General features: G+C 39.9%; 2 protein-coding genes across 4 annotated transcripts in view; one reads left to right on the top strand and one right to left on the bottom strand.

Moving 5' to 3' along the window:
- cad (carbamoyl-phosphate synthetase 2, aspartate transcarbamylase, and dihydroorotase) overlaps nt 1-19,281 on the bottom strand; it is a 35,427-nt gene extending 16,146 nt beyond the window's left edge. For 2 of the 3 annotated variants that reach the window (XR_006981383.2, XM_053687703.1), the window contains exons 1-19: nt 18,797-19,281; nt 13,235-13,374; nt 12,995-13,124; nt 12,650-12,792; nt 12,394-12,535; nt 11,927-12,098; nt 9,293-9,478; nt 9,104-9,213; nt 8,698-8,840; nt 8,379-8,510; nt 4,752-4,985; nt 4,441-4,662; nt 4,174-4,362; nt 3,789-3,913; nt 3,575-3,708; nt 2,145-2,257; nt 1,777-2,027; nt 1,384-1,630; nt 41-139 (exon numbers count right to left, since the gene is read on the bottom strand). Coding sequence is in view for 2 of the 3 variants with exons in the window: in XM_053687703.1 (XP_053543678.1) it covers nt 41-139; nt 1,384-1,630; nt 1,777-2,027; nt 2,145-2,257; nt 3,575-3,708; nt 3,789-3,913; nt 4,174-4,362; nt 4,441-4,662; nt 4,752-4,985; nt 8,379-8,510; nt 8,698-8,840; nt 9,104-9,213; nt 9,293-9,478; nt 11,927-12,098; nt 12,394-12,535; nt 12,650-12,792; nt 12,995-13,124; nt 13,235-13,374; nt 18,797-18,890 (3,006 nt within the window). In the remaining variant the exon portion in view is untranslated. The remainder of the gene's footprint in view (nt 1-40; nt 140-1,383; nt 1,631-1,776; nt 2,028-2,144; nt 2,258-3,574; nt 3,709-3,788; nt 3,914-4,173; nt 4,363-4,440; nt 4,663-4,751; nt 4,986-8,378; nt 8,511-8,697; nt 8,841-9,103; nt 9,214-9,292; nt 9,479-11,926; nt 12,099-12,393; nt 12,536-12,649; nt 12,793-12,994; nt 13,125-13,234; nt 13,375-18,796) is intronic. The other variant, XM_017452871.3, reaches the window with a different exon arrangement.
- Nucleotides 19,282-23,345: 4,064 nt separating this feature from the next.
- ift172 (intraflagellar transport 172) overlaps nt 23,346-24,083 on the top strand; it is a 44,534-nt gene continuing 43,796 nt past the window's right edge. The window contains exon 1 of the mRNA XM_017457872.3: nt 23,346-23,560. Within this exon, the coding sequence (XP_017313361.1) occupies nt 23,522-23,560 (39 nt within the window). The 5' untranslated portion in view covers nt 23,346-23,521. The remainder of the gene's footprint in view (nt 23,561-24,083) is intronic.

Below are 24,083 nucleotides of genomic sequence, written 5' to 3'. Positions count from 1 at the left end.
CATTCAGCAGCTCTAAATTATAAGTAGGCTTCACACTCACCTCAAACGAGATCTCATCAAAATAGAGTCTGTCGCACATGTCATAGTCTGTGCTAACCGTTTCGGGATTGTAGTTCACCATTATTGTCTTGTAACCCATCTGAAAAAAAAGAAAAAGAAAAGCAAAAGAGTTTGCTGACGTATTTCTGCTTTAGCAGGATAAACCCAGGAAGCAGTGTTGTGATGGAGTTAAGTAAATATCATTTAGAATCAAACTGCCAGGTTAATGAGAATCCAAATACCCATACACGATAACAAGGGGTGTAACAATACACTACATTCAAATACATTGTCTATTGTCTATTGTACATGTCTATTGTAAAAAGCGCTATACAAATGAAATTGCACTGAATTGAAATTCAGCAAATATAAGTACTGCCTAAATATATGGTTTCCATTTTCAATGATAAAAGTACAATAACTAAAACTTAATAATGACGACACTGTTTGCGTGAGCTGTTCAGACTCGAACTGGAGTATAACTGAGTAAATTCGAATGCAACAAAGTTAAACATGTCTAATTAAACATTAGTCCACTGGGTTGCCAGATCTCAGAATAAGTTCCACCCCAACCACATCGTAAAAACTGCACAAAACAACCTGAAACTAATTTGAATCTTCTTTATAAACCTTTTACATTTGGAACAAGTTCACCGTGGTGGAAACGCATTTCTGATTTGTTGTTTCAAAAATGAACCCAATTTGGCGTAAACACAAAACACAAACATGGCAACCCTGCTGAAAGTGCTCACAAGGGGAGCGTGTCTGTTTATTTCACGTTCGGCTGTTAGCTACTGGTGCCTGTGAAGAAAAACCCCAAAGCAACAGTCAGTGACATCACAAACAACCTCCACAGCGCAGGGGTGAAGGTATCACAATCCACCGTTCGAAGAAGACTTCGAGAGTAGAAATATACACGCCATACCGCAAGATGCGAACCCCTCATCAGCAGTAAGAATCGGAAAGCCATAATGGAATTCGCAAAGAAATCCACAAAAATGTCTGGAACCAAGATTAACCTCTACTAAAAGTGACGGAAAGTGTGGAGAAAGAAAGGATCTGCTCGTGATCCAAAACATACAAGCTCATCTATAGCATGAAACATGGTGGAGGTAGTGTCATGGCTGCTTCTGGAGCAGGCTCACTAATCTTTACTAATGATGTAACTCTCTGGAGCTCTAACGTGTTTTTGAATCCTATGTTCTCCACTTTCCGAATAAGACAGTCCCAAAACAACGCTGTTCGATACTCACATGTATTGTTTCGAGTCCCTCATATCAAACGATATACACGATAAGCCGGATCACTACAGCTCTACGTGGTAGTAAAATACAGAAGGCTCACCTTCCTAAGCTCCTTAATGCATCCCACGGCACACCAGTCGAATTCCACGCTGCTGCCGATGCGGTAGACGCCAGAGCCGATCACCATGACATGAGGTTCATCAAAGGCTACGTCACTCTCCATGCCATGATACGTCAGGTAGAGGTAGTTGGTGTGGGCAGGCCACTCAGCAGCCACCGTGTCAATCTGCTTTACCATGGGCAAAATCTTCCAATCATGCCTCAGCTTTCTCACGGCCAGCTCGGTGCTGAAGACAATAAACAGGAACGTTAAACATGACATTGCATGACAGAAATGATCTTGCAGAATAACTCATGATGGTTAAAAAGCCAAAGATAGTGAACATAGAGGAGAGAAAATCCAATCCGTTCTATGGCATCACCTGCTACATACCTTTGCACAGAGAGAGCAATCTGCTTGTCTGAGAAGCCCAACTGCTTTGCCCTTCTCATCACCTCAGGCAGCATCGCACTTTCATCCTGATTATACGTTTCCAGGAGCTTCTCGTGATCTATGATGTTTTTCATCTTGTACAGGAACCAGCGGTCAATTTTGGTCAGCTCATACAGTCGATCTATGCTGTAGTCGGCATACAGGGCTGCCGCCAGCACAAATATCCGCTTGTCTGTAGGAATCTGTAGCTCCTGATAAGCAAAAAAAAAAAGAGAAAAGTATGAGCATCTAATTTGAACTAATATATAAACCATGGTATACAACAATAATAATTATTGTAATCTTATAATCTAATCCTCAGAACTAACCTGTTCAGAAACTGGTTTGATGGTATGGTCAAACCCAACACAGTTCTCATCTACCATCCTGAGAGCTTTTTGGAAAGCCTCCTCAAAACTGCGCCCAATGGCCATCACTTCCCCTGGGAAGTAAACAAGTCTTTATAAGAGTCCACTAAGTATTAAATAAATTTCAGTTCGCATGTTCAATACTTTTTACCTTTATCAAATTTTCATTGCAGCGTTATTGATAAAATGCATTTCCACAGATCCATCCATCTATCCATCTACCTATCCAGCCACTCTTGCATCCAGCCAATCAAATCCTTAGTAGTAGTTGTTTTTTTTATCTTGGGTATAATTGCACACTCAAAATATGAGAGTTAAGAAGAAATTTAAAATGGCTTGAACGCCCTAACGGAAACTTTCTGGGTTTAAGAAAGTCTCCCCTTTGCAGCTCGTACAGGATTTCACTGAGTTTTTGCCTGATTTTGCTGCGGACCCCCCCCCCCCAGCTTTTTGTGGGGGTTTTTTTCCCCACTTGAATCGGCGAAATCGCAATCGCACAAAATAATTTGACGCAGTCTTTCACATTGATGTTGGAAAATGAGACCTTTTAACTGTACTCATGTTCGAAGCACGCGAATCGAAGAGGGCTTTGGCTGAACATATGTTGTGATGACGTCATGTGACGTGCCTTGACCCAAATCTGCGGTAGTTTAGAAAAAAATTGCGCCGTTTGCTTGATTCTGTGGTCCTTTCGTTCCACATAAGGCATCACAGATCATTCAATGTGGACAGATGTTTCTGGGATATTGTATCGATTTACCCTTATGATCATATATACTGGACATGCTATACACTATTAACTTCTCAGACTGGAAATGGGAAAACAGAAAACAGAAATTGTAAGTAACGTGATTATATGAATATACTATAATCACAAGAATATTAAATGAGAAGAGCGGGTTGTGAACATCTCTTCGTCCAAACGCTGTGCTACGTTGTCCCCATTAACATGGGGGTAACCTTCCCCTATATAAATAGTCTCTATTTCTTTCCTGTTAAGATCCTGTTTCTTCTGCAGGTAAGTAAATATTCCCTTTCGCACTTTATGGCAAATCATTTACTCTGTAATGAAATATTCAAATGCATGGGTCAAAGGTCAAAGGAGTTTACAGTAACTATCCTGTGACATGTGAGTGTAATGTCATCTCTCCCACACAGACAGCAGAACCGATTATGCCCTCTTGGCCTCCCAGCCATGGATAGTGGTGGCATCCTCAGGATTGAACTCACAGTCTCCCAACGAGAGGACGATTGCTTTTCTGATGTGCCCCTCGAGAGCCCAGAGCAAAATAAAAATCTTACCTGGTCAAAATTGTTTTAATGGGCGAAAACCCTGAAAAAAAAAACAAACAACAACAACAACAACAACGACAACGACGAAGGGGCCTTACCGACACTCTTCATGGAGCTGCCTATTTTGGTGCTAACCCTGAGGAACTTGCTCAAGTCCCAGCGAGGAACCTTCACCACACAGTAGTCAAGACTGGGCTCGAAGTTGGCGGTTGTGGAGTTGGTCACAGAGTTTCTGGGAAAAGAATAATTCTAAGAAAACGATGCCAAAGTGAAAAACAGTACATTCTGCTGCTTCTCTGTCGTGTTACTAACTTGAGGAAAGGGAGGGGGATTCCCAGGCCAAGCTTAGCTGCAACATAGGCCAGAGGGTATCCTGTGGCCTTACTAGCCAGAGCGGAGCTCCGGGAGAGACGAGCATTCACCTCAATGATGTAGTACTGGAAGACAAACACAATTTTTTGGGGGGACTTCGCAGATCAAAATCGTAGGCTAACAGGTATCAGATATTTGTGTTTCATGCTATAATTGGAATGTGAATTGGAAAGGGTGATCCTAAAATGAAGGAAAATCTATAATGACCCCCCCAAAACTTTATTCACTCCCAGGACATAATCAACATCAATATGAAAAGCGAATTCCCACCACTCCAATATATTCCTGCATAAAACCGATTGGTTTGAGCATCTGCTCAAGTTACCTGCTCAGATTCTGGGTTGACCGCGTACTGGATGTTGCACTCGCCAACAATCCCCAGGTGCCGGATAACCTTGATGGAGGTGCTCCTCAGCATGTTGTACTCATAATCATTCAGCGTCTGACTAGGAGCCACAACTATAGACTCGCCGGTGTGAATTCCCAGAGGGTCTATGTTTTCCATGTTACAAACCTAGAAATATGAAGTCGTCGTGCTGTTAAACTGGACAAATTAATGAGCAAATAAAGAAGTATTTCGGATGATTATTACCGTGATGCAGTTGTCGTAAGCATCTCGTACGATTTCGTACTCAATTTCCTTCCAGCCCTTGAGGGACTTGTCCACCAGGACTTGAGATGTGTGGGCAAAGGCTTGCATGACCAGCGTGATCAACTCTTCTTTGTTGTTAGCAAAACCAGAGCCCAGTCCACCAAGCGCAAAGGCTGAACGGATCAGCACTGGGTAGCCGAGCCTCTCGGCAGCAGCTACTGCCTGCAAGTAAAGACCGAGTTGAAAAGGAAACCCTTCATAGTCTATACAAACCCTTTCATCTGTGAAAATCACATGAAGGACAAGCTGACCTGTTCCACAGACATGGCTGCCTCGCTTGGTGCAACATGCTCGTTGATCTCCTCCATTTTCTCCACAAAGATCTTCCTGTCCTCAGTCATCTCAATAGAGGCCACTGGAGTTCCCAAAACCCTGACGTTATACTTCTCCAGTACACCCAGCTTAGTCAGTTCCACTCCACAGTTTAGAGCCGTCTGACCCCCAAATGCCAGCAGCACTCCATCAGGACGCTCATTCTTGATTACCTGGTTGAAAGACGGGACCAGAAATGAAACCATTCCATTCCATGTCCTCAACACTTGCACTTTGCTCAGCATTGGAAAAACGTACAGGGTAAAACGTGTATCAAAATTTCACAGAAAATATAGAATTCTGGAGCTTGATAGTATTTGTTAAATCCATTGGGGACTACTATAGCGAGCCGAGCATGCAGCTTAAGACGACCGTGAGCATTTCGTTCAAAATTCTAAAACCTACTCAAAACTACCATCTGTGTCAACAACACACACATGCATTGATTATTTTCACTCGATTTCATTTTTAAGTAGTAATGTTATAAGTATGCTTGATGTCCAACATGCACCACTTTTGGGAAAACGCTAACTCCAAGTGTGCACTTCAGCTCCTAGGAGTCTTAGCACTGCTCATAAGGTCCAAGGCATTCAGAAGAAACCTTTTACTTTCAATTATGCCATTTCAAATTGGCAAATTATAGCAGGACACCTCAAACATAGACTCTTTGAAGATCTCAGAGTTCTAGATGAACATTCTTATTGACGTGCAAACCTCTTCAAACGATTTAAATGTTTCTTTTGTTTTGCATTGTGGTATGTACGTGGCGTTCTCTTCCTTCCCATCAGAAGCTTGTATCCAGAAGCTGACAATCATTGTTAAGATGATCTCCAATAAAACAAATCGTGCCGCCAAAACCGTAAAGCATATAGACGTATAGGTAGGTAAAATTAGCAGTACCTTAACCACTACTCGGAAAAGTGAGGTCACCAAATTGTGCCTCTTGGTGGCAGTATAGCGCAATGGTTTACTTTTTGGTCCGTAATTCATACAGCCAAACTCTGTGCCTCTTTTGTCTCTTATTCATTGGCTTTATTCCACGTTATTAATTTCCACTATGATGAATTTTTTGTGCTCATCTGCATAATATGCAAAACCTACTTTTTCCTAGGATTTCTGGGCTATCTTCACAAAAGTGGTTTCAAAACAATCAGGGGAGTCTTTCGCTGAATAATTACCCAAAACATGCTGAGACTTGTAAACAAAATATGGCTGCCGGACGCTAATCGATCCTAGTGAGGCGAAGGTTGGATTACTCCAACAGCTGTAACGCAGGACTTCGCCCAGAACATGAAAGGCAACGTTCTGAAGATGTGAACAATTTATGGGGGTTAAGTTTGTTTGTTTAACCATTTCTTTAATAAAAAAAAAACAAAAAAAAAAACCAAAAAAAAAAAAACCCAGTAAGTCTGATTGAGCTGAAATTTTGTATACTGCAGAAAAACAGATATCTGACAATGACCTGATCACTTGATCAAAGAAAACATGGCTACCATCAGCCAATCTGGTTTCAGCAGGCATTTCACAGGGTTAACATTGAGCCGTCATCATGAAACCTGAAAGGTAGGGGTCTCTAGGGACATGCTAGTTACTGGTGCAATCTATTCATGCTTTTCCACTTACAAACGAGAATATCTCTCAGTTTTACTTCCACACTTCAGTCAAACAGTGGACAGTAAACTGTAAAATAAAATTGACAGACAAATCAGATAAAATTCATGAAAAGTGTGTGTGTGTGTTGGGGGGGAATTCATATCAGCAAATATATAGGAATATGCATGTACAGATTCATGTGACAAGGAATGTTGGGTAATTAGGAATTAAGGAAGTAAGTGTTCAGGATTTCTCAAAAACATCCAGTGTAACTTGATACTCTTGTTTTTACTACAAACTTAATTGCCTATTCTATAAAACTTATAGGCCTTATAACTTTCCTTCGAGTATTCAAGCAAATGCAGAGGGTTTTTTTTTTTTAAATGTGAATTTTAGAAGCCATACAACGTAGTAAATATTTTAAAAATGTTTAGCTAATTTATAAAATCCAAAAGTATTATTATATAATTCAACATCTGTTGGACCCAGACCAGCTTTTTCTCTTGGGGCATATAAACATTCATTTCAATCATCGTATTGTGTAAAAACACAGTTTTCGTGACCGACACTGGGATATAATTAAACTGGGGGTGATACCAGCATTTTTATAATGATAACTTTAGTGTTGACCCTCCATCCACGTTCAGTTTCATTTTCTGCATAATTTCATCCAAGTCACAGATTGATTTGACTACCAGATGCTTCATCCCTTTCTGTAGCCATCCAAAACTTAGCTTTTTAATTATCCCAGCATGACAAACTTTGGATATTGGCACTGCTTCTGGTTTTGACCAATTAACTATGTATCCGAATAGAACTGAGTATCTCCAAATAATGTCCATTATGAATGGCATAGAATTCTGGGTCAGGAATATCATCTGCATAAAACAAGAATTTGTGAGGGGATCTTTCTCCCCTCCCTTAATTCTTTTGGCTATTCTAATAGTGGTACCAAATGATTCCAACACCAGGCTTAGGGAATGTCCCTGATATGTTCCTCTCATTACACCAAGGAAAGGTGAAAATAACTCATTTGTTACTACTGCTGCTCCGGGATCTGCATACAAACACTTCAATTTAATTAAATTAGGGCCACAGTTATATAGGGACATAGGGGTGTACTCACTTTTGTTGCCAGCGGTTTAGACATTAATGGTTGTGTGTTGAGTTATTTTGAGGGGACAGCAAATTTACACTGTTACACAAGCTGTACACACACTACTTTACATTCTAGCAAAGTGTCATTTCTTCAGTGTTGTCACATGAAAAGATATAATCAAATATTTACAAAAATGTGAGGGGTGTACTCACTTTTGTGAGATACTGTAGGGAAGTTCAAATAATTTCTCAGGATCAGTAAATCAGATTGAGCCGAAATTTAGTACACAGTGTCTTCCTTCTAATTTGCAAGTGGAGTTTTGTAAATTGATAACCTGATTATCTAAATAAGATTAAAAAAAAAACAAAAAAAAAAACAACAATCAGCTTTCAGCACTTTTCACAGGGTAGACGTTGATCCATCAACACAAAACTTACATGTTAGGATCTCGCATCCTCATATGAGGATATGAGCGTCACTGGTGGTCGCTATTAATATTTTCACACTTAAGCATATCTTTTGGAAAATATGGTGTACAGTGAAACTTCTCGGTTGTGCGGTACTTAATGAAATGGTCATATGAATCTGAAATGACTGACAGTTGTGCAGGTGTTTTGAGCTCTCCAGGTGTAAGACGAGCCGAGACGGCGTCCTCGCTTTAACGCCACGCACAATAGGAGGAAAAAATTTAACTGCTTTAGCTTTTTTTTAAATTACTTTTAGTGGAAAAAAGAAGAAAAAAAAATGTAAATTAAAAATTAAAGAATTGTTGAAAGCCACATCTGAGTAGGTCCTAAAAAGCCTCGGTACTAGACTGAATACTGCGTTGATCTGTATAATTAGTCAGTGATATTGATTTTATCTATTTATTTACCTGTGAGACATAATCTGAGGTGATTGGGAGGAAGTATACTTTGTCAGCCAGGCCTTTAGAGGTCTGCACTGTGGCAATGTTAGGGTTGATGAGAATAGTCTGGATGTTCTCTTCTTTGAGCGCTTTAATTGCCTGAAGGAAATAAGAAAAAACAAACAAACACCAGAATACATGGATGTATGAGTGTTAGTGAGAAATATATAAGCGGTTAGAACGCAGTCATGATATGCCAAATGCTGAGCTATTCTGATTCTTCTTTATTCACTACACTAGGATAACAATATCTGCTGACCTGATACTTAATTTTCTAGTAACTTACCTGAGAGCCAGAATAATCAAATTCTCCAGCCTGTCCAATAGAGAGTCCTCCAGAACCTAGAATGAGAACTTTGCGGGGCCGAACAAAGTCTTCTGGCTTTGGAGATCCGGGGAAGGTCAGATGGTCAGTCAGCCTCTCCTTTACTACACAAACGTGAGGATGTCCATTAGTGACGGTTAAGTAATCACAAGACTGCAGAAATCGTGTCATTTTGTAAAGTTTTTCAAAATTGCAATCTTATGGCATATTTTTCCTAAAGAGAAATTAACTGATTTTGCATTAAAATTTTGAATTTGAATGAATTATAATTAAAGGAATATACTCTCCCAAATGTTAATGACATTCTCAAGTTCAAATCCTACTTGCAGAGCTTTGTTTAATTAACCCCTGTCCACAGAAACCTCACCTGACTTGCCAACGTTGCCCTTTTTGGCATCTTGGACGATGCCCAGAAAAACATCGAAAAGGCTCACCAAATCAGCGGGTCCAGCCTTGTGCTCAGGATGGAACTGGACACTGCAAAAACCATAAACGTACAGTGACAACCCTATTCCCAAACATTACAAGTAATCACTTTTAAATCAGGATTAAGTACCTGAAAAGAGGTTTACTGTTGTGCACAATGCCCTCATTTGTGTGGTCATTGGCGTTGGTAAAGAGAACATCCCAGTCATCTGGAAGGGTCTGAGGATCCACTGCAAATCCATGGTTCTGAGATGTGATGAAACAACGCTCTGTACCCTTATGGATGCAAGGCTGGTTATGCCCACGATTCCCGTATCTAGACCACACAGAAGACAATACAATAAGGATGTAATGCAATGCTGCTGTATCAGTTTAGTGCTCTATCTGTATTCGGATATAAAACTGAAGTGGGCTTGGGCTAAACTGGAAGAATGTCCGGGGGGGGTTTGTATTAATCATGAACCCTACCACTATGCCCCCAGAAATACTGGAGGGGGGAGACAGAGGTAGAAATGCCAACATTTATAGTAATGTTAAGAAAAGGTCATTACAATTTCATATACAAACATCAAACAAACTCAGCCCTTAGATTTGTAATCATATTTGATTGATTACCCAATGCTATGGCGAGAAACGGAGTTAACCAATCAGAATCATGCATTTTCCACAGGAAAATTTGAAAGACAGCTACAGTGGCCGCCACTAATATTGGCACCCTTGGTCAATATGAGCAAAGAGGGCTGTGAAAATTGTTTTTATTGTTTAACCTTTTGATCTTTTGTCAAACAATTGCAAACATAACAGGTTTATTAAAAAACGATATCTTTGTTAAATACAGATGCGCAACAATTATTGTCACCCCTATGAATTCATATGAGAAAATAATATTTGAAGTATATTCCCATTGATATTTGACTCTTTTTAAAAAAAAATTTTTAAAGTACACCTGGGTGAGTAGGAACAGGAAGTTGTTAAACCATGACTTCCGGTTTGGTTACAGGCAATGAAGATAAAACATGCGTCATAGTGCGTGTTCTCGTTTTTTATAAAATGTTCCATAATGCTTACGATCACTAGTGATGCACTTAAATAAATGTTGTACCATGTGCACAGACTACTGTACATTCCAATAGTATATTTAGATAAAGCAAGCTGTTCGTCTGATACCAAAACAAAAAGAGTACACTACCGGTAAAACGTTTGGAGACACTCGACTGAAATGTTTCTGATGATGTTAAAAACCTTTTGATCTGAAGGTATATGAGTAAATTTGTGAAATCTGTGTTGCAGACAGAAACAGAATTGTGTAAACATTCATTACTTTCGTTAGAAAACGAACATTTTCCATCCATCCATCCATCCTCTATACCGCTTGATCCTTTTCAGGGTCACGGAGAACCTGGAGCGCATCCCAGGGAGCATCGGGCACAAGGCAGGGTACACCCTGGAAAGGGTGCCAGTCCATCGCAGGACACAATCACATACACACTCACACACCCATTCATACACTACGGACACTTTAGATATGCCAATTAACCTACCATGCATGTCTTTGTACTGGGGAGGAAACCGGAGAAAACCCCCTCAGCACGGGGAGAACATGCAAACTCCACACACACAGGGCCACGGTGGGAATCGAACCCCCGACCCTGGAGGTGTGAGGCCAATGTGCTACGAACATTTTATTTACACGTGTGTGTGTGTGTGTGTGTATATATATATATATATATATATATATATATATATATATATATGTTTTGTTTTTTTGTTTTTTAAATGGATGACTTGGAGAGAAATATTCTGAAAAGCAGCCAATAAGTGTCCAGTATAAGCAGGAACTCTAATACAGTTTAAAAAGCATCTCAGGGAGATTCCTCAAGAAATCGGTCGAGAAAATGCCAAGAATACATTTCTGGAAATTCTAGGCAAAAGGTGTTTATTTATTTATTTAATTTTTTTTTTTGAAGATGCCTAAAATATTAAATTATTTTGAATTTTTTTTTATCACAACATAATTCCCATAGTTCAATTTGTGTTCTTCCAGAGTTTTGATGACTTTATTAATATTCTAAAATGTGGAAAAAATAAAAATAAATAATGAGTGTGTCTAAACGTTTGACCCGTAGGCAAAAGATTTTTTTTTTTTTTTTTTCTTTTTTTTTTTTTTTAGACACACACAAAAAAAGAAAACACAACCAAACCTTGCAAAATTTCCACTGAACGGGTTGGACTGCTATCTGAACTGGCCTTGAGCATGGACCAGGAGAAGAACAACAATAATACAGTGATCTGTCCCAGAATCTCACCAGAGTGCTATCTCGTTAAAACCGTAGTGCTCAGCAGAAAAAGTAATTTCAACACCACGGTGCTCCCGAGGGAACCTGGACAGAGCCTGGGAAATACTTACATTTCAGTAAGATCAGTATGATGCAGCTTCTTTTGTTCTCCTGCCAAGTTACAAACGCCTCTATTGGCCTTGTGGTGTAATTATGATAGTAGATGTTTACCCAAATGTAAGCAATCTTTATCGACAACTCGTTATCTGATTCTGCTTAGGCAATAATCATGGACAATCTATCTATCAAACGTGTAATGAAGAAGCCAATCGCATGAGCTGATAGTTGCACACAGCTACAGTATGAACAAACCACTTACATGAACTTCTAAACAAAACTGCCAAAATGTTCTCAAGTCAGCATTTAATGGCAAGTTCCACCAATAGTATGTGTCATTACCAAAATCAAAGCAAACAGTGTGAACTTACTTCATTTTGTACGTCTTCGCACCAATAACCAACGACAGCAACTGATGACCCAAGCAAATTCCAAACACAGGTTTCGGGTTTTCCACACATACAATCTTTTTCAGGTTTTCTATAGTCTCCTTGCAATAGTTGGGGTCACCAGGACCATTACTAATAAACAGTCCATCAAAGTCTGGAGAAACACAAACACACAGCAGTCACGGACACAGACACTGGGCCATGTAAAAAAAAACTGGTCTGTGTTGAAAATCCTGGTTTTAATCTAAATAAATAAAACATTCAAGGAAATTATAAAGCTTCATAAAATATGGTAAAGGCATAAACACTGGTTATAATTAAAAAGCATAGCTCAAGCAAATGCTACTGTAGGAATACTTGATTCGCTAGCACTAGATCATGGTAAATGGAACTTATAGCAAATAACAGTTGGCTGAACTGTTCATTTGAAATGTATTCCATTTGCTCACCGTTGGCGTTCAGAGGGTAATCCCACGGCACCACGGTGACCCGGGCACCTCTCTCACACAAGCAGCGGATCTGATTGTACTTAATGCCGCAGTCCACTGCAAGGATCCTTACGCTACCCTCCGTATTGAAAACCCTGGGTTCCTACAGAAATCAAACATTTGAGTAATACGCCTGGACAGAGAGACCATTACCATTTAAACTACACAGTATATAGTTTACAAGCCATCATTTTAAAGTCGTACATTCAAAACTTACTTTCAAAGACACATCTTTCACCAAGTTCCGAGTATCAGGATTGTCAAAAGGTACGCTGTCTGCTAAGGTCCCTTCCACCACAAGCTTCCCCAGCATGGTCCCTTTTTCCCGGATCTTTTTGGTCAAAGAGCGCGTGTCAACTCCTGTTTTTCACATAAATTATGTACTTTTAAATGTGCAGGGAACACTAAAGGGAACATCACACTAACAGAAGGGTGTCAATTGCCAAAAAAAAACATGAATGGATTTATGAGATCTCTTGGAGTCCTTTTAACAATTGTAGCACATTACGTTTGGGTTCTATACCAACACACCAATTGTTTTAAGGAAATAACAGCATCTTACCCTGTAGCCCAGGGACACCATGCTCTTTGAGCCACTTATCTAGAGACTTGTCTGAGCTCCAGTGGCTGGGATTCTGAGAAACCTCCCCAACTATAAGAGCAGCTGCATGGATCCTGGCAGATTCAAACCACTGAAATTTCACATGGGAGTGGTGGGAGAACAGGATGAATCAATCAATCGACAAAAACGATATCGGAAGGTATTCGATTTAGTGAAAATAAGCACTGTCATGTTATGTACCTTGCTAAATCCAAATTCACCATTGACATCATTGGGTACACCATAGTTCCCAATCAGTGGGTAGGTTAAAGTCAGTATCTGAGATTTATACGAGGGGTCAGTGAGAGCCTCTGGATAGCCCACCATTCCTGTCTGGAAAACTGAAGATAAAGATGATGCAATATTAGCACACTGTATGTAGCATTATGGATTTGTTTAAAAAAACGAAGCTTTTCTCTACCAATATAACTATATACTAAATCTCAAGTATCCAGTGGTAAGTAACAATGCCAGCTTTACTGCGATCACTGGATATTTTGCATAAAATTCCTACAAGTGGCTGTCTTAAAGCTAGGCAATGCTAACGCAACTAATGAAATTTCATTGTTCAGAAAGTTGCAATTGCAGCATCAGCACTCCATAACAGAACTGCGTAAAAGTGATCAGGATAAATAACATTGTTGCTTTATTTTGACGATAACAAAGGTCACGTCACATCACATTTCTTGCATGGGTAGAAAATCTCGCTTACTTTGCCAATTTTTCCTATTAGACCTTTGTCTACTGTGTTGTAATGAGACAAAAGATAATGAAGAAAGCGGCAAAGTTTCACACTGATTAGTGCCACTCACTGAATGCAACAGAACCTTTGATCTGCTTTTCTGCAAACTTGACAAAATCTTGAGGTATCAAGATCCCACCAGAGTTTACAGATAATTGGTTTTATAGAAAAACAAAAGCATGGTTATAGTCAATTTTAGAGCTAAAACATTTCTTACTCAAATAGGTGCATATAAGGGTGTTTACAGTATATATAGGTATCTTTAAATGAACTGTATTCAGTCCTGTTCAAGTGGACCTGCAAGGGAACCAGCTGCAAATGACATTCAGTGCTTTTGGTGTTCAGAATACTCAAATTGGACTCAAATGGTGACAGTTTGTTTTCTGGACACTATCCCCCGCTCGCTCCCTCCCTCCCCATTGATAACCTCTCAGACAAAGTGTTGTTCACACTATAACTCCTTTAGAACTCCTTTAGTTGTGTAACACTACATTGTGGATGACATAATTCACAATGGTTATTTTATATAAGGCTACCATTCAGCAGTAGATGAAAATCTATTGAAGTGAAGTGAAATACCAGAAGCATCTGAGAGGAAAAAAAAACAGTAAAGAGATGGAATTAAGCGAAAGTATTAAAATCAAGTCAAGATTCATGGCATAGACAAAAATGTGACTCTCATGGAAGTGTCTGGAATAGACAAAATACATGCATACACTACATAGATTACAATACTAATACATAGTAAATATTGTTTATGTCTCCGACATAATGTATTTATTAATACATTCTTGCTGCCATACTACTCAGATTCAATAACACCTGCTGTGACATGCCTAAAAACCTACGTTGAGCTTGTTCACCATTTTTACTCAGGTACCACACTAGCCAAACGATGACATACAGATGGAGCCAAAGATTTTGCAGAGCACACACAGTTGCACAAAGGGTGCAGGCTCTTTATTAGTACCTAGAATAATGAAGACTACAGCAGGAGCCAGTGTTTTCTTACAACGCCCAACAGTTATGGAACAGCTTTCCAATTAGATTTTGGACCCAGACAGAGTGCCAGTCTTGATATCTAGGCTGAAAACATATTTGTTCAGTCAAGCTTTTGATTAATAAGCTTTTCCCTTAGGTAAAGGTGCAGATCTGGTGGGTTCACGGCATAGTGTGTTTCGGTTAACTGGGATGTTTGGATGCTGTTGTCCCCCCATTTTCACTGTGCTGGCTAATGACTGGCCACGTTATGTGCCAGAGTGCACTAATGTTTGTGTTACCTTCTGCCTCTGTCCTTTAATCATGTTGTTATAGCTGTCACACCCTCTTCAGCCACTAGAGTACAATAGCAAACCTAGTAATCTGTTCTCACTCTTTTCCTTTCTCTCTGTCTTGTCGGGGCTACACGCATGACTTCTGCTACATGATGCGATACAGATGATCCTGACTCCTGCCCTCCAGTCCTGCCTGGCCTATCCTGATGCTCCACATTTGTTTGGAGTTTTCATCACCTGAGAATGACTTGCTGCTGCTGAGGATGGCCACACAGAACTGCCAGAATTCCCTGCAGTTCTCGCCTGGTTTCCCACTGAAGCTAAGCTGGGTTGAGCCTGGCCAGTACCTGGGTGGGAGACCTCCTGAGGAAAACCAAGGTTGCAGCTGGAAGTGGTATTAGTGAGGCCAGCAGGGGGCGCTCACCTTGTGGGGCCTATTACCCAAGTATAGTGATGGTAAAACAGTTTTATACTCTAAAAAGAGCACCGTCTTTCTGATGAGATGTTAAACTGAGGTCCTGATTCTCTGTGGTCATTAAATATCGTAAAAGAGTGGGGGTATAACCCTGGTGTCCTGGTGAAATTCTCCCATTGGCTCTTCTCCATCATGGCCCCATCTCTGAATTGGCTACATAACAGCTGGTGTGTGATGGGCGTTCTGGTGTACTGCGGCTGCCGTCGCATTATCCAGGTGAATGCTACACACTAGTGGTGGTTGAGGAGACCCCCCCCCATACTATGTAAAGCGCTTTGAGTATCTAGAAAAGATTGGTTGTGTTAGAATGCATTCATTCACTCATTCATTATCCAGTGGATAACATGACTCGGATACTATAGGTTTATAACTAAAAACTCTGGTGTGTGTGTCACATTATACATTCTAACACAACCAATCTTAACTCAAGACAAAATATTTCTTTGATTTCTATGTACAGTTATAGTCTGTGAGAGCAAAATTGGCGTGAAAATTTGTGTGCATGTCTTATCTGTCTCAATGCAGTCACGTTTCGTTACTCTTAACAGTCTAAGTGTCTCTGAAGCAAGATTCCATGGAAAGCCATATGATTTATGGTGTATTTAGTACAGGTATACCAAGTCGTGAGTTTTTTACTTTTACTAGTACAAATGCAATTAACAGTAAAATGCAATTTTTACTCATAGACATATAGACAGTGGATCTACTATGTGCAGAACCATTTCTGTCGTAAGATACTTTGCAAATTTGGAGGTGGGAAGTACTGTAGATATTGTAGACCTACTCGAAGACTTTTCCAATGCCTCAACTTTTCGGGGCAGGTTTCAGATGTTCTGTACAGTTTTTGGAGATATATTCGGGCCGGGAACTTTTGTAATAGCTGAATAGGAGGTGTAAAGAACTGGTGAAAAATTTACGCATTGGTGACGTGCTGTTAACTGCTTGAGTTTTGGCTAGTAAGAATTACCTTACATTGAAATTCTTGTTAGCGATAACAATTGTGACTAGTTGAAAAATTTTCGACTAGTGCAAACTGTTTAATAAAGATCAACAACATTAATCCCTACTATGCAAGCTGATTCAGGAAATCTATAAAATGACTAGCAGTAATACATTTCAAATGCAATAAAAATTAAATGAGAGGTTTTTTTCAGTGGACATGGGATGGTTTGACGTAGTTATTCACCAATTCTTTTTAATTCAGTGGCGCTAATTAACATAATTACCATAATGGGCGGACATTTCTGCTAAACTAATGGCAGATTCACTGGAGTTCAACTCAATCTGGAAAGTTGCCCATCTCAGTTGTCAATCTCAGCTACGTAGTGTGTCCTTATTGTAGCAGACTACACCAGCAAGTACTCAGTAACACAGAGGAACCCAGGCTTTGTCTGTTGTGTAGAAAGATCTCATGTTAACATGTCCACAATAAATAGTGATCCATCTGAGACCACCTGGAACCAGGGGTGACACTAGACCCTTTTTTTTTTTTTTACTGGGCATGAGCCCCAGTAAAATGTCACTGTGCCCCAGTAAAAATTTTCCTGATAACTCAATGTCTGATGAGGTATATTACAGTAGATACGTCTGAAAATAGCCTTTAATTATGCATTGCACGTTATCAGTTACATCATTTGAATTATTTAATACATGAAGGCTGATTGGAACGCCAGCTGAAGCAAAAACCTTTATATTTACTTGCGTATGGACATCCCGTTTTCCAGATCTAATTTACTTGACACAGATTTGATATAAACAGTTTGTTAACTGCTAAAAAAAATGCTTGCTTATCTCCAATTTGGCATTCTGCCACATTCTGATTTAGTCATCATCAGTGCAAGCTTTTTGATGCGATTTGTTCAGTTAGGGTTCTAGTTAGTTTACTCACGTAAATGCTAGTCGTGGATTTATATTTTTGTTTGGTTACAAATGTGTTGGCTGTACTGTTTTCACAAATTGATCTACTCAGTCCTACTTAGCTTATTTTTATTTATCCAGATAGATATACGAACTTATTTTCACCAACAGGTGGCAGCAGGAGAGAAGAGCATCATCAGTCAGGTGAGGGGAAGCGGACAGCTGCATTTGAATGATCTACATTTCACCTCAGAATCTCATTTCATTAACCCCCAAATACAAAAACCATGGACTCTGCGTCCTCTAAACTAAAGAGGACTAAAAAGGAGAGGGACCATCCGGCTTTTCATCGGTGCTCAGTTAAAAAGCCTGCATCTCTGATGGTATGGGCTGCATTAGTGCCTATGGAATGGGCAGCTTGCACATCTGGAAAGGCACCATCAGTGCTGAAAGGTGTATATAGGTTTTAGAGCAATATATGCTTCCATCCCATCTTTACTTCTGAGAGACTCTGCCTCTCTAAGATAATCTTTTTTATACCCAATCATATTACTGACCTGTTGCCAATGAACTTCCAGCTGTTTCTTTTTACCAACACTTACTTTTCCAGCCTTTTGTTGCCCATCTCAACTTTCTTGAGACACCATGAAATTCAAAAAATACCTTATTTTTTCCTTAAAATGGTGAATTTCCTCAGTTTAAACATCTGATATGTTTTCTGTGTTCTATTGTGAACAAAATACAGGTTTATGAGATTTGCAAATCATTGCATTTTGGTTTTATTTACATTTTACACAGCGTCCCAACTTTTTTTTTTTTTTAATTGGGGTTCCTGGAGCTTAATCTACAATCAACAAAGATCAACAAATTACGCAGAAATAGTAAAAATGCCAAAGTAGCCTTACATTAATGTTTGTTACATTATATGATTAAAGAAAATAAATAAATACATAGACACATACATACTACTCCCAAAGTCACCAGAATTGAATGCTTTGGTGCGGTTTTTGCAACAACAAAATAAATCCTTGGGGGGGAGGGGGGTTGGGCATGACCCTCTAGAATTTTTTTAAGTACTTTTGTGAGAAAAAAAAAGAAATTGGGGGGAGTGTTTGTGCCCCAGTAGTGATCAAACTCTAGAAACAGCCCTGTCTGGAACCCTAAGCAGGAGTGAGGGAGGTTCTGCACCATGGCTATACAGTCCAAGTTTGAAATATCTCATGTGAAATCTGAACACGTGGAACAGGAGATCTTTCCTGCTGTTATAGCAACAGTGCTGCTTTTTAATCATACATATAGTTCTATATACAAAAAAATAAACAGGTCAACAATAGGTTTGGGGTTTGAAGCGCTTCCTTAGTAGCTTCTTAGTTACCATGTTATTCCTCTAAGTAAGTTAATAACTTATGACTTACCAACTTCACCAGATACTGAAATATTGGCACCGAAAAGACGGCCTTTAAACGTGGTTCCGTCCTCCAGGATCAGAGATGCCATTTCCGCCGACATGTTTAAACTAACTGAAGGCTGATTGTAGAAAAGAATCGAACTGGTCGAGATAAACCCGGTTCTCCTTCCGAGGAGATGTGATGACGCTTCTTCTAAGTCGAGGATGGAACCACGTGAAAGCCACTCTTAGAACAGTAATGGCTACAGTCGAGATTGCTCGCTCACTCACTCACTCACACATACACACATACATACATACATACATACATACATACATACATACATACATACATACATACACACTTAACCTAGAATATCTGCTGGCCCACTACGACGCTTCTAAGGAAAGCAACGCTGTAACGCAAGTTCACTTCCCGAAATCCACATGCAGCACGCACAGCTCTACTACACGCTCAAGAAGCCAGACCGCGGCACTATGCTGCTCAGGGGCGGGGCTACACCTGGTGGGCGGAGTGACGCGTCAAAGCAGGAAATGGATAACAAACAGTAAATATGTAACTTGTATAGCTCAAGAAAATGAGCGTGTAATTGAATGTGACAGGATAACCACGACGTTCCTCTGAGCTGTCCTTATTTAGACATGATGTTCTTGTTGAAAATGGTTTAGCTGTACTTTCAAGATTTGAAATGTACTCAGTTTTGGGGGGAGGGGGAGACACCATTTATATACACTGACAGGAACGTGGTGTAAATGCAAAATAATAATAATAATAATAATAATAATAATAATAATAATAATAATACTTTTTTACATCTTGTTGCAGCCATTTTTTTTATAGCCAATGCAAATTTATGACGTAATTCGTGTTTCCCCTCTTCCTCTAGAAGAGAGGCGGAGAGTCTAACAGCCAATCAAAAAAATAGAAAAAGAATAAAAGAAACTATGGGCGGGATTACACTGGTTACTAATCCCCATGTGTGGGGAATTGAGTCACTCCGTGAAAACTGCAGCAAAACTGTGACATGAGGGTAAAATTTCAAGAAGAAAAGAATTTTAAATCATACTCCCACCCTTACACTAGCATTACCACTAGACATAATGGAAAACATTTGACAAGTCAATATATAACATTGGGGGCATGGTGGTTTATTGGTTAGAAACTGGGGTGGCACCATTACTTTGGCTAAAAATTGAGCTATTAATGATATTTAAACTATATATCATGTGCCACAAGAAATACTGCAAGTAGAACATACATCAAGCAAATATACTTTAATTAAATGAATTTGATTAAACAGTAAAGTACCCACAATGTCCCAGTGGTTGCATCCATATACAATATTAGGCTTAACTCAGTTACGTTCCACTCCTATGGAAAAATTACAGAAGGTATTAAATTACATTATTCAAACTCAAAATATTTAAACAGTCAGCATGTTTTAAATGCACTAAAACCCATGACCAAGAGTAATAAATGAATGAGCTTCCAATGTCAAGCAAAACACAACTTTCAATGAATGTATTGACTTCAACACACCATTATTAATTACCTCTGAGCACCAAAGTGCTGTTAAGCCTTTATCCCTCATAGGAGATCCCCTTTAAGAGAAATGTCCCACCCTCCCCCAACTGAACTGGAAGCTTCGGTTGTTTTTTTCAACTGAGTTAGACCAGTCTGTTATTCCCTGAAGTGCTGGACACTGGTGCAGTAGTTTGACGCTTGCCCCATTGCTCCGGTGACACTGGTTAGGACACTTGCCTCACACCTCCGGGGTTGTGGGTTTGAATCCTGCTTCCGCCCTGTGTGCCCTGAAGTTTCCTCTGGGTACTCCGGTTTCCTCCCCCAGTCCAAGGACATGCGCTGTAGGCTGATTGGCATCTCTAAATTGTCTGTAGTGTGTGAATAGGTGTGTGAATGTGTTTATATTAAAACTGTTTGGACGTAACTAATTCGGACACCAACGGTTACATTGCAATGACTTTTTAAAAGACCTCTCACCCAAAATGGGTTGTGATCCTGAACAACCATTTCCATAGTTTTATTACAGGAAATGGTCATTAAAGCAAATAATAATAGTAAAAAATTATTACTTTATTAGGTAAGGTAGGACTAGGATGATATTGAGATTATCTTGCGTATCTCATGGTGCAACACCTTATATTAATCATGACATTGAATATTTTATTATTTTAAATTATATATATAATATAATATAATATTTTAAATTCAATTTTATTCTCAGTGGTTTACAGGATATACATTTCAATGACTGCAGTTGTCACGGAGTGACCCAATATTCCAAAAAGCGGGTTTAGGTATTAGATCACTTACAGCTGCAGGAGGAATTGCTGCAAAGATACCATCAAGCACTATGGGATGATGTCTTTAGATACAAAAGTGTTCCAAAAGTATTAATGGGGGACCATTGGAGCGGCTGTGGCTCAGGTGGCTTAGGGTCATTGTCTTGCCACATGACCCACTTTCTTTTGAGATTCAGATAACAGATAGATGTCCTGACGTTTTCTTTTGGAATTCACTGGTATAATTCAGAATTCATTGTTCCATCAATGATGGCAAGTCATCCTGGTCTAGATGAAGCAAAACTGGCCCAAACCATGATACTACCACCACCATGTTTCATAGAAGGAATAACATTCTTATGCTGGAATGCAGATTTTTCCTTTTTCCAAAATCATGCTTCTGATTTAAACCAAAAAGTTCTATTTTGGTCTCATCCATCCACAAAAGATTTTTCCATTAGCCTTCTGGCTTGTCCACGTGATGTTTACCAAACTACAGCAATGTTCTCTTTCGAGAGCAGGTGTTTTGTCCTTGTAACCCTGCCACACACACCATTGTTGTTCAGTGTTCTCCTGATGATGGACTCATGAACATTAACATTAGCTAATGTGAGAGAGGCCTTCAGTTGCTTAGAAGTTACCCTGGATTCCATTGTGACCTCGTGGAATATTACACGTCTTGCTCTTGGAGGGACCTTTGTCGAATTTCCTCCGTTTGTACACAATCTGGATTGACTGTGGATTGGTGAAGTCCAAACTATTTAGAGATGGTTTTGTAACCTTTTCCAGCCTGATGAGCATCAACACCTCTTTTTCTGAGGTCCTAAGAAATCTTTGTTCGTGGCCATGATACACTTCCACATACATGTGTTGTGAAGATCAGACTTTGAAGTTAAGCAGGATACAGAGGGTGATGGTGAAGGATACCAAGTGAAGATCAAATGATCTGCTTGTGAAGAAAGGTTTCAAACTCTCCTCAGAAACATAGTTCGGCCAGCCATTCACCATGAAATTCCACACCTTGCGGAGCACTGGATCTTTCCGTGTAGCTTGTGTTATATCCCTGGTATACACAGGAAGCTCATCCACATGAGAAAAGTAAAACACACTTCCCTCTCCCCCGGTGTATTCTTTTTCCAAAGTTGGTAGTCAGGATATTGCGGTGCCATCGGCACTAATGTCCATCTCTGCATTCTGAGTGCAGCTAGGGTTGGTATTGCTGCTTTGTCCAAGTCCAAGTATTACCAGCAGCTCCTTGTGGTCAGTTATACGTGTAAATTTTCTTTCATAAATACATTTATGAAACTTTCGACCCCATATACTATTGCCAATGTGTCACGCTATATTTGAGCATACTTTTTCTCTGTCTCAGAGAGCGTGTGAGATGCGAACTCTAAGGGGCGCTCATCTCCTTTGTCCGTAATGTGTGAAATCACAGCACCCACTCCATAAAGTCAGGCATCGCATGCTAATTTTAGGGTTCGGTTGGCATCATAACTGACCTACTGAGCAACAGCTGTTTAGCTTTCTCAAAAGCCTCAGGGACACATGGGTGATGTAAATCCACAGCGGCATATCAAGCCTCTGGCCTGTGTTTCACCACTGCGATGCCTGGCACATGACAAGACGCTTGTACATGATCATCTTGCAGCATATCTGGGGCAGCTAGCACCTCCTCTCTCTCTCTTTTTTTCTGTCTTCCTCTCAACCTCTGTCTGCTCCCACACCTGCTCCTCAGAATCAAGGAGCTCTGCCTCCTAAACCTGCCCCTCGGGTCCCTGAACTTCCCTTCACTATACTTCCAAACTCTCTCTCTCTCTCTCTCTCTCTCTCTCTCTCTCTCTCTCTCTCTCTCTCTCTCTCTCTCAGAGGAAAGAGCTCTGTTTAGTGCAGTGCAGGTCCATTTAGTGTCCAACCAGACACAGTAGAACATGTACAGAGTCCAGCCTGTGTAAATGAAAAGAAAGAGTAATACAAAAGACAGGAGAAAAGGAAACTGAGCTAAGAACACGAGCAGAAAGGATAGAATATCTAAGAAACACAGAACTGTTTAGCAGACTCTAATGATATATTTTTAATTTAAGTTATTTTGAGGTTTTCTTCAGCCCTACATATAAAACACACAAACACATACATTCACCAAGGCCAGACCAAACACTTCTTCACTGTAACCACGATGCCATACATTACGAGTCCAGTTGGTGTCGGTAGTGCACTACAGGCTGTTTACCAACCGCCATTACAAGTAGTAGTAGACGAAGAAGCAGCATTCCTTTGAGTGTTACGTCATCTGTCGCCTTGACAACGGTAACCTGGACATCACTTATGTGCCTCCGGAAAGCTCAGTTTCTACTGAGACCAAAACAAAACACGTTTATTCATAATTTAACCGAGTCTGTATGTCAGCCTCATCTCGTTTCAACAAACTATGCAGCTGAAGCATTTGAAGACGCTTCTTCCTCCACAGGTAAAAGGATTAAAGTACTGAAACGCAGTGGTTTATAACTACGGGTAGCGCACGTGAGGGGCTGAATATCTGTAAACAGAGCGACTTGAGGAGTATGCAGAAATTTATTCTTAAAAAAATAATACAAACAATGGCAATTAGTTGAAGTGAAGATATAGCGGATTAGGTTAACTGTTCATAAGCCAGTTACACAGGAACATATCTCTGCATTCGACTTAACACGTCATTTCCGACCTCTGTGTGCTCGAGCTACCAAGTCGGATAATAACATGTTCATCTTTTTGTTAGCAACATGCTAGCCAGCTAACTGGGATGAGTGATGCATATTTTCACCCCTCAAAACAAACATTTGTGTGTGTGTGTGTATATATATAAAATGAGATTTTATTTCAACATGGCGGCTCGCAGCATGAACAGCACACACAGCAGCACTTCTTTACCTTTAAACGAGTTATTGTAGTGTAACTCGTTTAAAGGTAAAGAAGTGCTGCTGTGTGTACTGTTCATGCTGCGAGCCGCCACG

Source organism: Ictalurus punctatus, chromosome 2 (genome assembly GCF_001660625.3).
Source record: "Ictalurus punctatus breed USDA103 chromosome 2, Coco_2.0, whole genome shotgun sequence".
NCBI lineage: Eukaryota > Metazoa > Chordata > Actinopteri > Siluriformes > Ictaluridae > Ictalurus > Ictalurus punctatus.
Note: the sequence above shows the minus strand (reverse complement) of the source record. Positions and strands in the feature narration are given on the sequence as shown.